Source organism: Myotis nattereri, assembly GCF_964212035.1.
Source record: "Myotis nattereri genome assembly, chromosome: X".
NCBI classification, from domain to species: domain Eukaryota; kingdom Metazoa; phylum Chordata; class Mammalia; order Chiroptera; family Vespertilionidae; genus Myotis; species Myotis nattereri.
Window position 1 is genome coordinate 9,647,154 of NC_138078.1, and position 18,373 is coordinate 9,665,526.

General features: G+C 38.5%; 1 protein-coding gene across 2 annotated transcripts in view; it reads left to right on the forward strand.

Moving 5' to 3' along the window:
- NHS (NHS actin remodeling regulator) overlaps positions 1–18,373 on the forward strand; it is a gene marked incomplete at its 5' end in the record, with an annotated part of 343,723 nt that overhangs the window by 311,994 nt on the left and 13,356 nt on the right. Inside the window, 2 exons of one of the 2 annotated variants that reach the window (XM_081081888.1) lie at positions 13,419–13,481; positions 15,517–15,709. In XM_081081888.1, coding sequence (XP_080938014.1) covers positions 13,419–13,481; positions 15,517–15,709 — 256 coding nt within the window. The remainder of the gene's footprint in view (positions 1–13,418; positions 13,482–15,516; positions 15,710–18,373) is intronic. The other variant, XM_081081889.1, reaches the window with a different exon arrangement.

The following is an 18,373-nucleotide window of genomic DNA, read 5'->3' on the forward strand; positions in this document are numbered from 1 at the left end:
CATTTCTTCAGTTTCCACACACCCTGGGAGCCCCTGGCTGAGGGCAAAGCATAGAGCAGGGGTCCTCAAACTTTTTAAACAGGGGGCCAGTTCACTGTCCCTCAGACCGTTGGAGGGCCGGACTATAGTTTAAAAAAAAACACCTATGAACAAATTCCTATGCGCACTGCACATATCTTATTTTGAAGTAAAAAAACAAAACGGGAACAAATACAATATTTGTATTTGCATGTGGCCCGTGGGCCGTAGTTTGAGGACCCCTGGCATAGAGGGTGAGGAAGGAACTCTCCTTGAATCTCTGGGCTGTTCTGGAACTCATGCTGCCAGCTCCTGCAATTTGAGTGAGTGTATTTGTGCTGTTTGTAGCAGTTCAAAGTCTTCTTCCTTTCCCTGCACTTCAAAGCCTGGCCTGCCAATTCCCCGCTTATGGCTTTTATTTGGTGCTAGCAACTTTTGAGGATTGACACTAAGTGGCCCTTGGTGGCCCTTGGTAGTGACCCTACTAATTAGCAAAGCTGGCCACAGGGGATGAATAAGCTACTCACTGGCATCAACATCACAGTGATCATGATCCAGTGGACCTTGTTTTGTGTTCTTCTTCTTTTTTTTTTTTAATATATTTTATTGATTTTTCACAGAGAGGAAGGGAGAGAGATAGAAAGTTAGAAACATCGATGAGAGAGAAACATCGATCAGCTGCCTCCTGCACATCTCCCACTGGGGATGTGCCCACAACCCAGGTACATGCCCTTGACCGGAATCGAACCTGGAACCTTTCAGTCCGCAGGCCGACGCTCTATCCACTGAGCCAAACCGGTTTCGGCATTGTGTTCTTCTTGACAGTCCAGAGCAATTCCTGTGAATAAACAGAGTGGCAGCAGAAAGTGTTCTCCTAGCCTCCTGGGAGCACTCTTTTCCATTCATGCAGGAACTACTTTCCACACATGCCTCAAAATACAATTTTGTTATGTTCTGCACATTTAAATTGCTTCATTAATAGAAGCCTATTAAAGAAAGTGTTCCCGGACTTTAAAATACATAAAATCGTTTTGCATTCTATCACCCTAATAATTTTTGTTCAATTCCAACTGAGATCAAAAGGAAATAAATATTCTTTGCAGTTAATATACTGTATTTCAGAAAGCCTCCCTTTGAATGAAAACTGCACCAATGTCATTGCCCTTCAAGGTCTGCTCACTAGGGGGTTGATCTTATACTCAAAACATCTATCATCTATTATAGAAGGATTCTATAATGAAGGAGCATGGCCCTAGCTGGTTTCACTCAATGTATAGTGCATCATCCTGTGGACTGAAGGGTCCTGGGTTTGATTCTGGTCAAAGGCACATGCCTGGGTTGTGGGCTCGATCCCCAGTGTGGGGTGTGCAGGAAGCAGCCGAGCAATGATTCTCAGTCATCATTGATATTTCTATCTCTCTCCCCATCTCCCATCCTTTCTGAAATCAATAAAAATATTTTAAAAAATAAAAATAAAATGAAGGAGAGCTTACTCTTTTGTGTCTGGTTTATTTGGCTCTTGGTTTCATTAATCTTTTCCATTGTTTTTTAGACTCTATTTTATTTCTGCTCTTAGCTTTGTTATTTCCTTTGTTCTACTCACTTTGGGCTTTTTTGTTGTTCTTTTTCTAGTGCCTTTAAGTGTAATGTCAGATTGTTTATTTGATATTTTTGTTTGTTTCTTGAGATAGGTGTACAATGCTATGCATTTCCCTCTTAAGACTGCTTTGGCTGTTTCCCATAGATTTTTTTTTTGGGGGGGCGGGGGGTTGTTATGTTCTTATTTTCATTTGTTTCAAGGTATCTTTTTATTTCTTCCTTGATAATATTGTCAAGCCATTCATAGTTTAGTAACATGTTATTTAGTGTCCATGTCTTTGTGAGTTTTTTTTCTTGTGATTAATTTCTAGTTTCATACTATTATGCTCAGAGAAGATGCTTGATGTGATTTCAGTCTTCTTAAATGTCTTGAGACTCATTTTGTGTCCAAACATGTGGTCTATCCCAAATATGTTACATATACACTTGAAAAGAATGTATACAGACAGTCCTCGGGTTACATTGGAGTTGACATATGTTGTTTCATGGTTACATCACTATCTCCCATTTATTTATAAAAAAAAGTTCCATCATTTCGACATATGTACATATGTGCTTTATGTTTTTTTATTATTTATTCACCACAAGTAAAGGTCAGGAATTGTTATCTTTCTTTTAATTTTTTTTTTTTTTACTGTTTCACTTCATTACTGCTGTGTATGTGCTCCATGTGAGTGACGTAGGTGCTTCTGTAGGTGGGTTCCAACTTACAGCAAAAATCGTGATATGTTGCGTTGCGCCGTAGGAACAGATCTCCAATGTAACCTGAGGACCTACTGTATTCTGCTGCTTTGAGGTGAAATGCTCTGAAGATATCAATTCAATCTATGTGATCTGTGTCATTTAAGGCTGCTGTTTCCTTGCTGGTTTTCTGTCTGGAAGATCTGTCCATTGATGTCAATGGGTGTTAAAATCCCCCATGACCATATTTTATATGTTTTGGGGTTTTTTTTGCAAAGTACTTCTCTGGAGAGTTGCGGACTTTATGGTAGCAATATCTGTTAAGGAAGAGAAATAAAGGTGTGGTTTGGAAAAGCAGAGTTATCAATAATAAGGTCATTTTCCCCAGTCTGATTAGTTATGCATTTTCATGTTTTAAATAGATATTAATGTATAATCTATACTAATAAAAGAGAAAGACACAAATTGACTGCCCCTCCGTGATGCCCACAAGCCACACCCACCAGTCAATCAGGAGTGAATATGCAAATTAACCTGACAAAGATGGAAGGTTAATTTGCATATGCAGGTGTCAAGTGCCCCGGGAGGCAATGGCAGCCATGAGCTCCTGGGACCATTGTCGGCCCCGGGAGGTGAGGCCGGCCACACCTAGCCACGCCCACAGGCTCCCCGGACCTTCACCAGCGGAGAGCAGAGTGGGAGAGCAGGCAGAGAGTGGGAGGTTTGGAAGACTTGGCAGAGCAGGAGGCCGCTGGACGTACAGAGCGAGAGAGAGGGTGGCTTGGAGGGCATGGCTCCCTCTGTCACCCCAGCTTCCTCATCACAGCTGTGGAAACTGACAGCAAAAAGGAGGAAGTCCCACCCCCACAGAATCAGCCAGAATAAGCTATTGGTCAGACAGCTCTCAGCGGCCTGACAGCCAAGACTCTCATTCACCTGCATCTCAGAACGTGACAGTAGAGAGGTGGACTATGTCTAAAGAACAACTGTTGATACAACATAGTTCTGCAGCTGAAAGAAGCCGGCATTATCGACATAAAATGTCTGCAGAACAGCGTGCGTCTGATCTTGAAAGAAGGCGGCACCTGCAACAGAATGTATCTGAACACCAGCTACTGGAAAAATGTCGCTCTGATGCCGAAAAACACCAGCGTTGTCGCAGACAATGTCTAAAGACCAATGTGCCTTTGAAGTTGAAAGAAGGTGGTGGCGATGACAGAATATGTCTAGAGAATAGTCATCAATAAGTACTACCAATACTGGTAGGAACTTCCTTCTCAGCAACAATGGAGTACATGAGGATGCAATTTCAAACATAGTTGTGGTGGAATGACTGTTAGATGTGAATTTTGCCTATCACTAAATTTCTCTGATGAAAAACCATCCAATGGGAAATTTACTTGATGTTGTAGCAAAGAGAAAGTCTGTCCAAATGATATATATTTCTCCAGATTACCTGGCATATTTAAAAAGATTAATGACAAACGATGATTCTGACAGTAAAACTTTCATAGAAAATATCCATTCCATAAATAGTTCTTTTGCTTTTACTTCCATGGGTGCAAATATTGCATCGCCATCAGAATATGGGCTATACTGTTTTAGAATACAGGTTTATCACTGTACTGCAACTTTACATCCTTTGGATGGTGTTTCTCAGAAGTTTGCTCAACTCTATATTTTGGATACAGCCGAAGCTACAAGTAAAAGATTAGCAATGCCAGAAAACCAGGGCTGCTCAGACTCATGATCAACATCAACAACCTCATGCATGAAATAAATGAATTAACAAAATTGTACAAGATGCTACATGAGGTAGAAAAGGAAGCCCAATCTGAAGCAGCAGCAAAAGGTATTACTCCCACAGAAGTAACAATGATGATTAAATATTATCGTAACAAAAAACCTTTCATCTCAGAGAAACCAAGATGGCAGCATAGGTGAACACCAGCAATTGCTTCCTCCCACAAAACTTCAAAAATACAACGAAAAGACAAAACGGACATCATCCAGAACTACAGGAAAGCTGCCTGAGTGGAAATTCTACAACTAGAAGAAAAGGTAAAAGCACACTGAGACTCAGAGGAGCTGCGGAAGTGAAGTGCAGAGGTACGGAGGCTCTAGCACACGAGGAAAGGGAGGCTTGAGCATGCGCGGAAAGGGGCTGGTACCTGAGGACGCGGCTGTCTTTTTGAATCGGGAAGGAGTCACAAGCTCCCAACTGCCCTGAACTCCGGTTCAGGGAAGTCTCTGGGGACCCAGGGCTCATACGGGGAGAAACTGGACTGTCTGGCAGTGGTTAGAACTCGGAACATGAGGGCGGCTTTCCCTCAGAGGTGCTTGCAGCAATTACCAGGACACTGAGACGCAGGGCCCCTTAGGGCAGGGCTGAAGATCAACCATAGCTGCTTGCTCCGCCCTTTGATTCCCTGAGACCCTGTCCCACCCAGGCTGCAGCAGAGGCTTTTGCATATGAATGCCCTGGCCTTTTGCAACCTGAAAATTACCTAACAAATTGCAGCTGGGCCAGACAGACCCAGAAATTCCAAGAGAAGGCCCAAGGCCCCACAGCAGCTTTCATTGCTTCACAGCTGGGCCTCATCTGGGCACCTCCAAACCCCAAAAAAGGAAGGGGAATCTGCAGATCTCTTCGTAGCTCCTGCTGGGTAACCTCAGGCAGAGGCTAAATTAGCACCTCCTTAGATCCAAGAGCCAGTGTACCCAGTGGTCAGAGTGGGACCATCCAGATTACAACTCCTCAGATCCATAAAGGACACACTCAGGGGGCAGACTCAGTGAGCACCAAAGCCCCACTGAAGCAAGTCTTGCCCCAGAAGGGTGTCTTCAGCACAGAAGTTCTCCCACTGCAGACACAGCTGATTCTCACTGCCAACTGGCCTGGAGGTCAATTCCTCCCAGTGATACCTGAAACAATCAAGGCATAACTACAATAAGACTGTGCACAAAGCCCACAAGGGGGTGCACCAAGAGTGTCCACCTCAGGTAATTGAGGAGGCTGAGTCACTGGACCCTATAGGACACCTAGCACACAAAACCACTCTACCAACACAGGGAAGCATAAAAAATGCAGAGACAAAGAAACAGGCCACAAATGACAGAAATGGAGGAAAGAAAACGACTGGGTATAGAGTTCAAAACCACAGTTATAAGGTTTTTCAAGAATTTTCTGGAAACCGCCAATAAATTTAGTGAGACCCTGGAGGATGTGAAAAAAGACCAACTAGAAATTAAGCATACACTGACTGAAATAAAGAATAATATACAGAGATCCAACAGCAGACAAGAGGATCCCAAGAATCAAGTCAAAGATTTGAAATATGAAGAAGCAAAAAATACCCAACCGTAAAAGCAAAAAGCAAAAAGAATCCAAAAATATGAAGATAGTTTAAGGAGCCTCTGGGACAACTTCAAGTGTACCAACATCAGAATTATAGGGGTGCCAGGAGAAGAGAGAGGGCAAGATATTGAAAACCCAATTGAAGAAATAATGACAGAAAACTTCCCCTACCTGGTGAAAAAAATAGACTTACAAGTCCAGGAAGCGCAGAGAACTCCAAACAAAAGGAACCCAAAGAGGACTACACCAAGACACATCATAATTAAAATGCCAAGAGCAAAAGACAAAGAGAGAATCTTAAAAGCAGCAAGAGAAAAAAAGTCAGTTATCTACAAGGGAGTACCTATACGACTGTCAGCTGATTTCTCAACAGAAACCATCCAAGCCATAAGAGATTGGCAAGAAATATTCAAAGTGATGAATAGCAAGAACCTACAACCAAGATTACTTTATCCAGCAAAGCTATCATTCAGAATTGAAGGTCAGATAAAGAGCTTCACAGATAAGCAAAAGCTAAAGGAGTTCATCACCACCAAACCAGCATTATATAAAATGCTGAAAGGTATTCTTTAAGAAGAGGAAGAAGAAAAAGGAACTCTTACCATTTGCCACAGCATGGATGGAACTAGAGAGCATTATGCTAAGTGAAATAAGCCAGTCAGAGAAGCATAAATACCACATGATCTCACTCATGTGTGGAATATAATGAACAACATAAACTGATGAACAAGGACTGATCCAGAGACAGAGAGGCATTGATTGGACTGTAGGGCCTTGCTGGGAAGGTAGGGGAGGGTGGGGGTAAGGGGGACAGATCAACCAAAGGACTTACATGCAAGCATATAGGTCTAACCAATGGACACAGACAACAGGGGGGGGGTGGTGAGGGCATGAGCAGGGGGGCGGTAGGGGGTAACGTGGGGGTAAGGACACATATGTAATATCTTAATCAATAAAAAATATATTTTAAAAAATAAATATGGTCATAACAGTGACCCAGGTAGATATAATTCTCCCCGTGTAACCGAGGTTGCTATCATATTCAGAAACAAAGATGGAGAACATCCTTTTGAAAGGGACTTGCTCATTCATTGTAAACCATACCCCAATAATCCAAATGCCACTAAAATGAAACAAATCAATATCCTGTTTCCTACATTAGATGCAATGACATATCCTATTCTTTTTCCACATGGCAAAAAAGGCTGGGGAACAGATATTGCATTAAGGCTCAGAGACAACAGTGAAATTGACAATAATACTAGACAAAATGTAAGGAAACGAGTCACACAAATGCAGTATAATGGATTTCATCTCTGTGAGGGACATGTTCAATCCTATTTTAAATGCAGGAAAATTAACTCAACAGTTTATCGTGGATTCATATTAAAAAATGGAGGCCAATCGGATAAACTTCATCAAAGCAAACCAATCTAAGTTGAGAGTTGAAAAATACAGTGGTTTGATGGATTGTCTCAAATCTAGATCTGAAAATGACAATGTGCCGATTGGTTAAATGGTAATACTTCCATCATCTTTTGAGGGTAGTCCCAGAAATATGTAGCAGCGATATCAGGATGTTATGGCAATTGTAACGAAGTATGGCAAGCCTGATTTATTCATAACCATGACATGCAGCCCCAAATGAGCAGATATTGCAAACAATTTGCAATGCTGGCAAAAAGTTGAAAACAGACCTGACTTGGTAGCCAGAGTTTTTAATATTAAGCTGAATGCTCTTTTAAATGATATCTGTAAATTCCATTTATTTGGCAAAGTAATAACTAAAATTCATGTCATTGAATTTCAGAAAGGTGGACTGCCTCACGCTCACATCCTCTAATTAATTCCCTTTCAATGTGCATGAATTTCGTGCACTGGGCCACTAGTGTAGTTATAAGAAGAACCCAGTAAGCACTTATTCCCAAGGCAGTGTGAAGGATTTGAGCACTTGGGAGTTGCTAAATTCAGGTCCTTTGGATAAGCATGAAGGCCCTGACTGCCAAAGCATAAACCAGGAAATGGAAAAAAGACTTGGGACATAGAAAGCATAGAATATGCCCTGAACTTTTATTTACCTCATCATCCGCGCCCCCCCCCCCCGCAAGTTGCTCACTTTGGTAATGTTAGAGTTGAGGAGAAAGGAAGGGAAGAAGCACAGTATGAGTTAAAAATATTATAAAGCATGCTTGGAAGACAAGAGTACAGTGTCAGCTAGTAGGAGACTTTGGGACAGTTTCAAGGGAATAAAAGTGCTGTGCAATTACAACAGCAACACTGATAAGTGAAGAAGGTATTGCCAGACTCCTTTAAGCCTTCAGAAGGATCAAAGTACTTCATATTTATGTACAATTCATATAAACACTTCAGTGAAGAAAAAATGAGGCAAACAAGGCCCCCTCCATCTCACAGATGGGTCATAATATGTGCAGAAATGTGGGGACTTGGTCTATGGACAAACAAGCCCTAGGATAGAATGAGAATAAGACCCCAGATCACCTCACTAGGAACCCAGTGTGCCTTGCATTGGTCGTCTTCAAACTAATGTTTTGTTCTTGTATTTAAATATACCACAGCATCCATTTTTTTTAAATGGGTACATTTTTATTTCAAGAAAAATGATTTTAAATGTAATAATGTTACATGCAATAAACATTAATATTTTAAGAAAAACAATCTTATATATAATAATACATGCAATAAACATTAATATCTCAAGAAAAACTATTTTAAAAATAATAATGTTACATGCAGTAAACACCAATTATTCAAGAAAAATGATCTTAAATATAATAATATTACATGCAATAAACATTAATACTTCAAAAAAAGGATTTTGAGTATAATAATATTACCAAAAGTTGTAGGAAATATTAAAAATATGCAAATAACTTCTATTATATTCTAAAATATGATCCCCCCAGCTCTATTTTTGTTCATCAGTTTATGTTGTTCATTATATTCCACAAATAGTGAGAACATGTGATATTTATCTTTCTCCGACTGACTTATTTCGCTTAGCATGATGTTCTCCAGGTCCATCCATGCTGTTGCAAAGAGTTCCTTCTTTTTTACAGCAGTGTAGTATGTAGTCCATGTGTAGATGTACCACAGTATTTTAGTCCACTCATCTGCTGATGGGCACTTAGGCTGTTTCCAAATCTTAGCTATTGTATATTGTGCTGCTATGAACATAGGAGTGCATATATCCTTTCTAATTGGTGTTTCTAGTTTCTTGGGATATATTCCTAGAAGTGGGATCACTGGGTCAAATGGGAGTTCCATTTTTAATTTTTGAGGAAACTCCATACTGTTCTCCACAGTGGCTGTACCAGTCTGCATTCCCACCAGCAGTGCACAAGTGTTCCTTTTTCTCTGCATCCTCACCAGCACTTGTCGTTTGTTGATTTGTTGATGATAGCCATTCTGACAGATGTGAGATGGTACCTCATTGTTGTTTTGATTTGCATCTCTCGGATGATTAGTGACTTTCAGCATGTTTTCATATATCTCTTGGCCTTCTGTATGTCCTCTTTTGAAAAGTGTCTATTTAGGTCTTTGCCCGTTGTTTTGTTTTGTTTTTGATTGTTTATCTTCCTTTTATTAAGTTGTATGAGTTCCATGTAAATTTTGGAGATTAAACCCTTATCAGAGATAACATTGGCAAATATGTTCTCCCATGCAGTGGGCTTTCTTGCACAACATCCATTCTCTAGAAATATTTTTCATGTTTAAGACAGCATGATAGTAATAAATGAGCTCTGAAAGTCGACTGCTATAAGTGCCATGTGGTATCAGTTAGATCACAAGCCAAAGCCAATTTTTCAAAACATTTCCTGCTGGAATACCCACAACATTTTAACAGATGTCTTTTGGAAAGTTCTGAAACAAAATAAACCCCATCAGTATATGAAATAAAACCAAAAATAAAGTAAAATGTGGAGGGATGGTTTTTTCTTTTGGCAGCAAGAGAAAGGATGGGGAAAATCTTGAGATCTTTGGAGAAATAGCCACAAAAGTGAAGAAATGAACTTTTCTTATACACAACACTAGAAATATTGGGGTTTGGAAAATGTATTTTGTTATTCACCAAAAAAATGTCTTTGACTGCTTTTGAGTATAATGCCTATTATTTCTTGTTCTGAACACCCGCCATAACTATAACTAGCTTTTGTTGAAGCAGATTTATGAGAATCTAGGGAAAGGATTTGAGAGTATAACTGATAGGCCACCAGGAAAAGAATAGGGTGAAAGTATCAAAGAAGCATCTTTTGTCAGGGACAAGATGGGCATAACTGGTAGTGGCTGATTCTAAAATGGTGCAACTTAAAGTCTGAGGCCTCTCAAAATCAGTGGTAGGAAGGTCAGAATGGGAGCCTGGAAAAGGAAGGAGACATTTTTTTCTCCAACATTTTATTATGAAAAATTTCAAAAGTACAGAAAAGTCTAAAGAATTATGCAATAAGTACTGACAAAAAATAAAGAATTATGCAATAAGCATGCATATACTCATGAGGGAGATTTTATTTTTAATTTATTTGTTTCACTGGGGCTGATTTTTACCCTTATCAAAGAAATGCTCTTGAGTGAATGAATGAATGAATGAGTGGTCTAATAATCTTTTCACACACTTATTCTGGGCAAGCCATGGTAGTTCACTGCTACTCCTGCATGGAGTCGTAATTCCAAAATCAGGAGTCCCTATGGGTCTGCTTCTATAATCTGTTGTTGGTATGCTTCTTGCTCATGCTGTCTTGTCTCCTCCTTGCCTTGTTATCTTTCACTTTGACAATGTTGTACTGAACAATCATATGTGGACATAATTTAATATTATTCCTTTAGAGAGGATTGTTTTGCTTGCGTATGCCAGGAACATGGGGGTGTTAGCAGTACAACAAATATTTATTGAGCATTACTGAGGCAGTAGAAATACAGTTATGAACAAGAAATGGTTCCTGCCCTTACAAGTCTTACCAAAATAAGCAATAGGATTCATTTAAAAGGAGCCTTTAAAGAATAATTTAGTGCATACAAGTATGATCAGCATGCAGCTTTTCCTAACCTTATCCATCTGCACCCATTAAGGAGTGGCATACTGGGCCATGCAGAGATGCCCTGAGGTTTCAGTACTTTTCCAGTTTTATTTCATAGATAATTTAGTAAAAAAATTCTATGAACTGATTATTGTATTCATCACATAAAATACTAATCAGAACAATTTTACCTCCTTTGACCAAACACCTAGGAAAGATGATGCTTTAAAACACTATACTAAGGCAGTTACTAATTCATGGCAGAAATAAAACCATAGCCTATTTGAATATTATGAATCAAAATACTCTAAATCAACTGACCATATGCAGGGACTCAAGTGCTTGTGTCTAGGACAGTGATGGCGAGCCTTTTGAGCTCGGCGTGTCAGCATTTGGAAAAACCCTAACTTAACTCTGGTGCCGTGTCACATATAGAAATTTTTTGATCTTTGCAACCATAGTAAAACAAAGACTTATATTTTTGATATTTATTTTATATATTCAAATGCCATTTAACCAAGAAAAATCAACCAAAAAAATGAGTTCGCGTGTCACCTCTGACACGCGTGTCATGGGTTCGCCATCACTGGTCTAGGTGGTAGAGCCAAAGAACATAATCCTTTCACAGACAAGCTCAAGAGTACCTAATTTCATCCTTCACAAACTGGAGGTTGGAGTCACTATCAAGAGAATGATTAGTTGAAAAGGAATATTCTGTGGAGTGTAACCCACGGAGACCTTGACTTCATATTGATGACCCAAACTGAACAGTCTGAGCTCTCCCTCTCTCTCTCTCTGGACTTACTATCCTTAGTCATTTCCAGGTGCTACCCCATGCTTGTTTAATGGGATAGGTTTTTTTTTTCAAACAGATGAAAAATCATTCCTCATCTCTCACTCCTGAAAAAAATACTCAACAGGAGAAGTGACTTAGGAGATTTAAGACAAGTTACCAAATTTAATATATTAATATCATTAATACGTTTTCTGCCTTGCAGTTTCCTGCTGTTTGACTTTTTGAAATCCTTTCATGAGACACCAAAGCCTTTGGTTTCTTGGAAACAAATTCCTTTACCATGTAGGTTTTACTGTCAGGCTCCCTTTTTCTTACTTCCATGAGTTTGCTCTCTATTTTGTATACCCCAGTGTCTTACTTGTGACCTGCACATCACTATCTGTGACTGCTTCTTATGAGAGAGCCAGGTTAAGTGTCTGAACTCAGGCCACATATGCCATATCTATCAAATGATCACTTTCAGTGGGAAAGCCATTGACCCTACAAAATCATTTGTCTTAAATAATATATAGATCAAAATTAACTATGTCTGAGGAGATGGCATTTGCCCTGCTTAAAAATTAATGAACAACAATGCATGCATGCCAGTGGCTTAAGAATAACTAGAACCAGCATACGTCAGTACCATGCCAGTGATGGAACCAAGGGTTACTTGTGGTTTCCTCTGTTTGTTTTCACCTATTTGCACTAAGGTGGTAAGTTCTCTTGGAATCTGTGGCACCTGATTCCCCCTGAGATCTTGAGTATGACCCTTACTTTATTTTGGTTTCCCATCACTGTTAAGAAGCACAGAGCTGGTATCATTCAAGTTTACAAATAGTTTGTTAGAGCTCTTACAATGAGGAGGAGTTTTGTTGGCATCATGAAAGACTGAAAGGAAAATGAAATATAGCTCCTGACCTCTAGGAATTTTTAACTTAATAAATGAAAAAAGACACATCAGGGATAATTCATGTTACATTAAAGCCATGCTACATGGAAAGTGCTGTAATAGAAGCCTAATTGAATCCAACGCTGACATGGTTTAAAATTTAAAAAGAGTTCTAACATCTTAGTAGATACTGAAAAGTGGATTCTGGTTACCAGATTATTCTCCAAAGAAGGTTGGCTACATAATTTGTGGGTCCCAGTGCAAAATGAAAATGTGGCCCCTTACTTAAAAACTAAGAATTTCAAGACAGTGACAGCTGTGAAATAAGTGTGGAATCCTTCTCAGTGCGGGGTCCTGTGTGACTGCACAGGTCACATGCTCATCAAATACAGTCAACGAATATGAGGAAGAGATAAATTCTGAACAGCCCAAAGGAGGAATTTTTACACAGGAAATTTTCTTCCAAGTAGTTCATAGGAAAATAAACTCACTCTAAGGAAAGAAAATAATTCATTATTTTCCCAATTAGAAAATGGGATTGGAATCTAAAAGATAGAAAGTTACAATTTCAAAAACAATTTCACAGATCTTTGCAGCTACAAAGTAGGGATAATAGTAATAATAGTGATAGTTGTAGCTGACGCTAACATATAGAGCTTATTATGTGCCAGGACTTTACTAAGTCTATTATGATATTTACTCATGTACTCCTCAAAACAGCCCTGGAGGGTAGATACTATTATTTTTCTACCCTGCAGATGAGGAAACTGATCTTAGAAGAGTTGTGTAATTGTCCCAGTTATGTAGCAAATAAGTGGTAGAGCCAGGATTTGAACTTGGTCTAGCTCCAGATCCTGTGCTCTTAACCACTATTTATGCTACTTCTCATAAAATAAAGATGAAGGAAGGATGGAAGGAAGGAAAAAGGGAAGAAGGAAGATGTTATCCCATTACATTCATTCATTAATATCATAGATTTGTCTTAACCAGGGTATATACAGTGTGTTGTGTGCATGTTTTAATTGTTTTCTTTTTTTTTTTTTTTGCATTTCATGTTCATAGTTTAACAGCACCCGTTCACCCTCCCCCACTGAGTGTTGCCACATGACCCCATGGAGTAGAAAGGTACTGGTTCTGAAAACATTCCGTTGCACCCTATCCCACTTTCTCCAGACACTTCCACTTTCTTCTCTTTACTTTGTGGCAAACTCTGTTGTTTCTAACTAACACAGATATTCTTTTAAATCAATTTAAAGAGTGGGTCTTTTCCTAACTTGAATTAAAATTAAAATTTCCTAACTTGAATTATGATTTAGACAGCCATGCCATTCATTGACTTTCTTTTCCATTTACTTCCCCACACAACATACACACCCCTAAGTTGCAAATAAGGCTCTGTTCAACAAGAGCATCACCTAACACTGCTCCTGACCTTGTAGTTCGGAGGAAAGAAATTCCACTTCCTTATATTTATCAAAATTATAAAGGTTCGTCTTCTCAAATAAAAAAACAACAACAAACAAACAGACAACAGGACAAAAGGATTCTTTAGCAGTCAGTTGTCTCTGTCACCACTAAATAAAAAGTGCTTTTGGCTGTTGGTCAGAGCCTGCAGTCAGGTCACTATTCTTTCTTTGTTTCCCAGTCCATTGTTATTCAAGGAAGGAATCACCTACAAAATGTGGCCATTGGTGGTGGGGGTTTCTCTCCAGCTCTTGTGCTCTCTCTGTCTCTTTCTGTCTCTCCTTCTGCATGCACCAAACTTTTTTTTCTTTTTGGAAATTACCTAGGAAACAAAGTCTTTTGTTCTCCAACTTTATTTGAGCTCCAACTTCACTTCCCTGGGAGTCTGCACAAAAGCTGAAGAGAGAAAGAAAGTTGCAATGTTTTTACTAAAACATTCATGGCAAACACATTTTTCTCAAAGGGGGGATCTTATCCTGTTGGGTGTATTAGGGGGCTTTGAAGATACCTATAACAAGGTAAGCACATGTTGGGGATTAGTTTAAACAACTGGCTCTGGAATCTTCTCTTTAAGGGGACTTAAGAACAGTTCATTTGGCAATATGTGAAATCCTCTGAGTCAACAGGGCATAATGCTTCCAAATATGAAGATGAGAAAAATTTTTAATGGTCCTGACTTTAGGACAGGATATTATTAAAATCTAACTGGAACAAAAGGAAAAATTTTTTTTTCTACTAAACCTGCCTTCCTCCAAATTATGGAAAGACATAAAAATAGGTTCGGTAGTGGAAACTAGGTCTTTTAATAATCTGAAATCAAAATTGGGATGGGGCCTTTTTAATAATCTGGGCTAGGAACCCAAACCTGAAATCAAATCAGACAATATTAATATCTATCAAAGGTTTGATTGGAGAATTTTCAAATGTCCTATAGAAGTCAAGGCCCCTAACTACACAGCTGGAAGAAAAGCTTAGCACTGCAAAACTGAAAGATAATAAACAAGGACTGTTTTACTCTTCCAGATTTGAAAAAGAAACCCATTTGAATCCCCCCAACACCATTTATATTTTTCACTATTGTCTGGGGGGAGATTCTTCACTTTTGCTTTTCCATGTGCATATAGTGTTTGTTAAATGTTATTCACAAACTCCATAGTCCTGGAGTAAAATAACTCTTTGTGTTTTAATCCGGTCTCTCAGGTTAGGTTGGTTTGTCCTTCACATGATGTGCTCTGGAATGTCTCCTGATTCCAGGTTTTCTGGCACATTTTCAAAAATGTTTCATAGGCATCCAAATCATCTCCTCCTTTTGACCCTAGGCATCTAGAGCTCTCAAGACTTTCAATAGGAATTTATGGCAAGATGGATATCAAGAAAGTAGATCTACCTCTTAATGGGTTAGAGACTTACCCATTTTTCTTCAGGTTGAAGTTTGGGGATTTCTGGCTACTTTGTCTCTTGTCTTAATTCCATTTGACCTGAAAAGCATGTTTATTTAACTTACTTTTCCCTCTTGTGTCACTTTATTATTAAAATTATAACTTTCAATTAGTTGTGTTTACTATTTATATGAATTCTTCCTTTGACCTAAAAGCTTATTTCTGATCAAATCTTTCTTAACTAAACTGTGAAATTTCTTATATGTGTGATTTTATATAAACCTTGATGGTTGAGTCCCAATGTACTACATTTGCAGTCCCATCCCCCGGAGGATGAAGATACAGATGTCATGTTAGGACAAAGGCCGAAAAACCCAGTACACAATATCCCCTCCACACTGGACAAGCAGACCAACTGGAGCAAAGCACTACCTCTCCCGACACCAGAGGAGAAGATGAAACAAGATGCTCAAGTGATTTCTTCTTGCATTATTCCCATCAATGTCACTGGTATTGTTCTGTTCTTTTCTTAGGGGCAGTTGGGTCAGAATATTCTGTGTAGTAAATGTGTTCAAAACCTGTGCTGCTGGGGGTACTAATTAAGAATACTGCTTTGTGAACAAGTAATACCTTTTTAACAGAATACAACTCAGATGTTCAATATGCTTTTGTCAGGCTTTGAACATCAATTTGCATATGTTTCACTGGGCCCCTTGTTATGTAAATGATTAGCAGTTTCTTTTTGGAAACAAAAATTCACCAAATAGTTCTTTGGCCATAGCTGACTGAAATAATGGAAAAAGCAGTAGTGATTAATCATATTATAATGACGCATGGCACAGCAGGAAACAACAACAACAACAACAACAAAAAAGCAAACCCTGGGTTCCTAAAACTGCAAGTAATGATCCTGTAGACCAAGTATAAAATCTGTTTGCATGCTTCCTTGGATGAAGATAGGCTTGTTTAAAAGATTGTTTAGAATTCTGAAGTGATTTTAGGGATTTTTGACCTAAAAATATATGGATTCATAGATGAAAGCTGAATTCTACTCTAAAGCCAGAAAGCCTGTCTTCTGTGCACTCTGCTTTCCTCCTCCTGTGTATTGAGAGTGTGAATATTAGTCTAGACTCTAGGTTGAACGCAAGCCTGTCCAGGCTTTTCTGGAAAAGTTTATTGGCAGCAATTGTAAATTCCAGAATTGGATCTGGTAATCTTTGTAAGTAAAATAATGTTATAAAACATTCTAACTTTCAAAGATGGAAATTAAATGACCTATTTATTGGGCTTTCTTGAAACTTCTCTAATAGTTATATTTTAACTTATTTATATATTGAAAATTTCAAAATGGCCATATTATGACTGATTTTTCATCCTTATACCAAATGACTACAGATTGCATGTTATGTGAGATGAAATTTGGACACAGCTATTATTAACCCCACTCAAATTTCTCTCACATAAAGTGGGGATCAAATGATGACCTTGTATTTGGCATAGTTATTTCCTTCTTGAAATAAAAAAGGAGTACCAGTTGGTCAGCTGACTGTGAGCTGGTGGTTCATTTTCTTCATGACCTATTCAACTTATAGAATAAATTATTCTCAGAATATGTATCTGATCCCCATGATCTAAATGGGATGGATTAGGGGAGTTCAGCTGTCAAATGGATCCCTTTGACATCCTCATAAACTAACTTTCAGTTCTGGGGACATCTGATTATTAGCAGCACCTGCTTTCTTCATGGCACTGTAAGTAAAATCTTGTTTTCAAATTTAGTTCTGATCGTGGGTCTTGTGATTCAGGAAAGGGGAAGATCTTTCCTTCTGCTTTATTTCAGGAATGCTCAGACTAAAGTCTAGATTATCTGTTGATTTCAAGAGCTTTACTGAGCAAGTTGTTGATTATGCCCATATAACACAAAGTGTCTGTGTCTGTATGTTCTGTGTTCTATAATTATTATGATTAGAATGAAGAATTTTAATTTTTGTTTGGAATTAAGAAAGAAAAATTCCATTAGTACAAATTCTCCAATAATATTATAATTATTCATCATGTGATATATCATACAGATTTTTCAAAGTGAGTTCTAGAAACTGTTGTCACTGTGATGCTAAGCAAAACTCAAACTGCTTCATTATATAGCTCAACAAGGTTTAACATTCCATCCTGCCCCATACTTAACAATCAGGATAAATGATGAGACAATCAAATTCCAAAGCACTTTTGTTATCATGGCTTCCTGAGGCAAAGCTCACTCTGAAAATTACATGGTGCATACCTATGCCAGAGGAGTTTAAGTTTTTACCTCCTTCCTCAGTGTTCTAGATTGGATAGGAATGCATATACTATGTCAATAATGTGGTTATAGATAGAGAAACTAACAGGTGTCATGGTCCGCCCCCTGTATTTACTAAAGCAAACACATTGTAAATATTGGGAATTCCAGCTTTATTTATAGTTGATCCACTTAAGTGCAGGACTGAGGACTGCCTTGTATTTTTATTATATAGTGATAAGACACTGGTGCTAAACCAAAAAGTGTCCAATTCAGTCCGTAGAAGAAAGTAGACAGTTACTAGGTATAACACTTAATAATGCGGATTTTTTTCAATAGATGGAGTTACACATATGTTGATATACTATACATGATGATTTAAAAAACAAATCTCTAGGCTGTTGTTTCCTCTCAGCATGTGTGTGTTTTAGGGGGTGGGCATAGTGGGTACAGAGGAAAAATACAAAGATGCACTTAATGAAGAGAAGGGTCAGGATATGTTAGCTGAACTAATTTGGGTTAACATCTTGGCTCTGGATCTACTATGTATAGATACCAGATTCCGAGAGCCCAGAGATAGACCAGTAAATAGTAGTAACTAAAGGTTTAAGTCCTTAAAGCATCATTTGTATATGAGGGTTATTCTTTGATGTTATTTTTATGTCCTTTTACTTTTGATTTTCCTACCTTTCTTGTTAATTTTGGCAGTTCAAGCTGTTGTGGAGAGCTGCATTCAGAAGTAAAGCTTAATGTACTGCAGCATAATTTAAAGAAGAGCTGAATAAGGGCTCCCTTATATTTGTTTATAGGCTTAATTCAAATTCTTGCTTTCCTTCAATAAATATCACTGTGTTCCAAGCAAATGAAAGTGTGTTTGCAATTTCTAAAGGCTAATG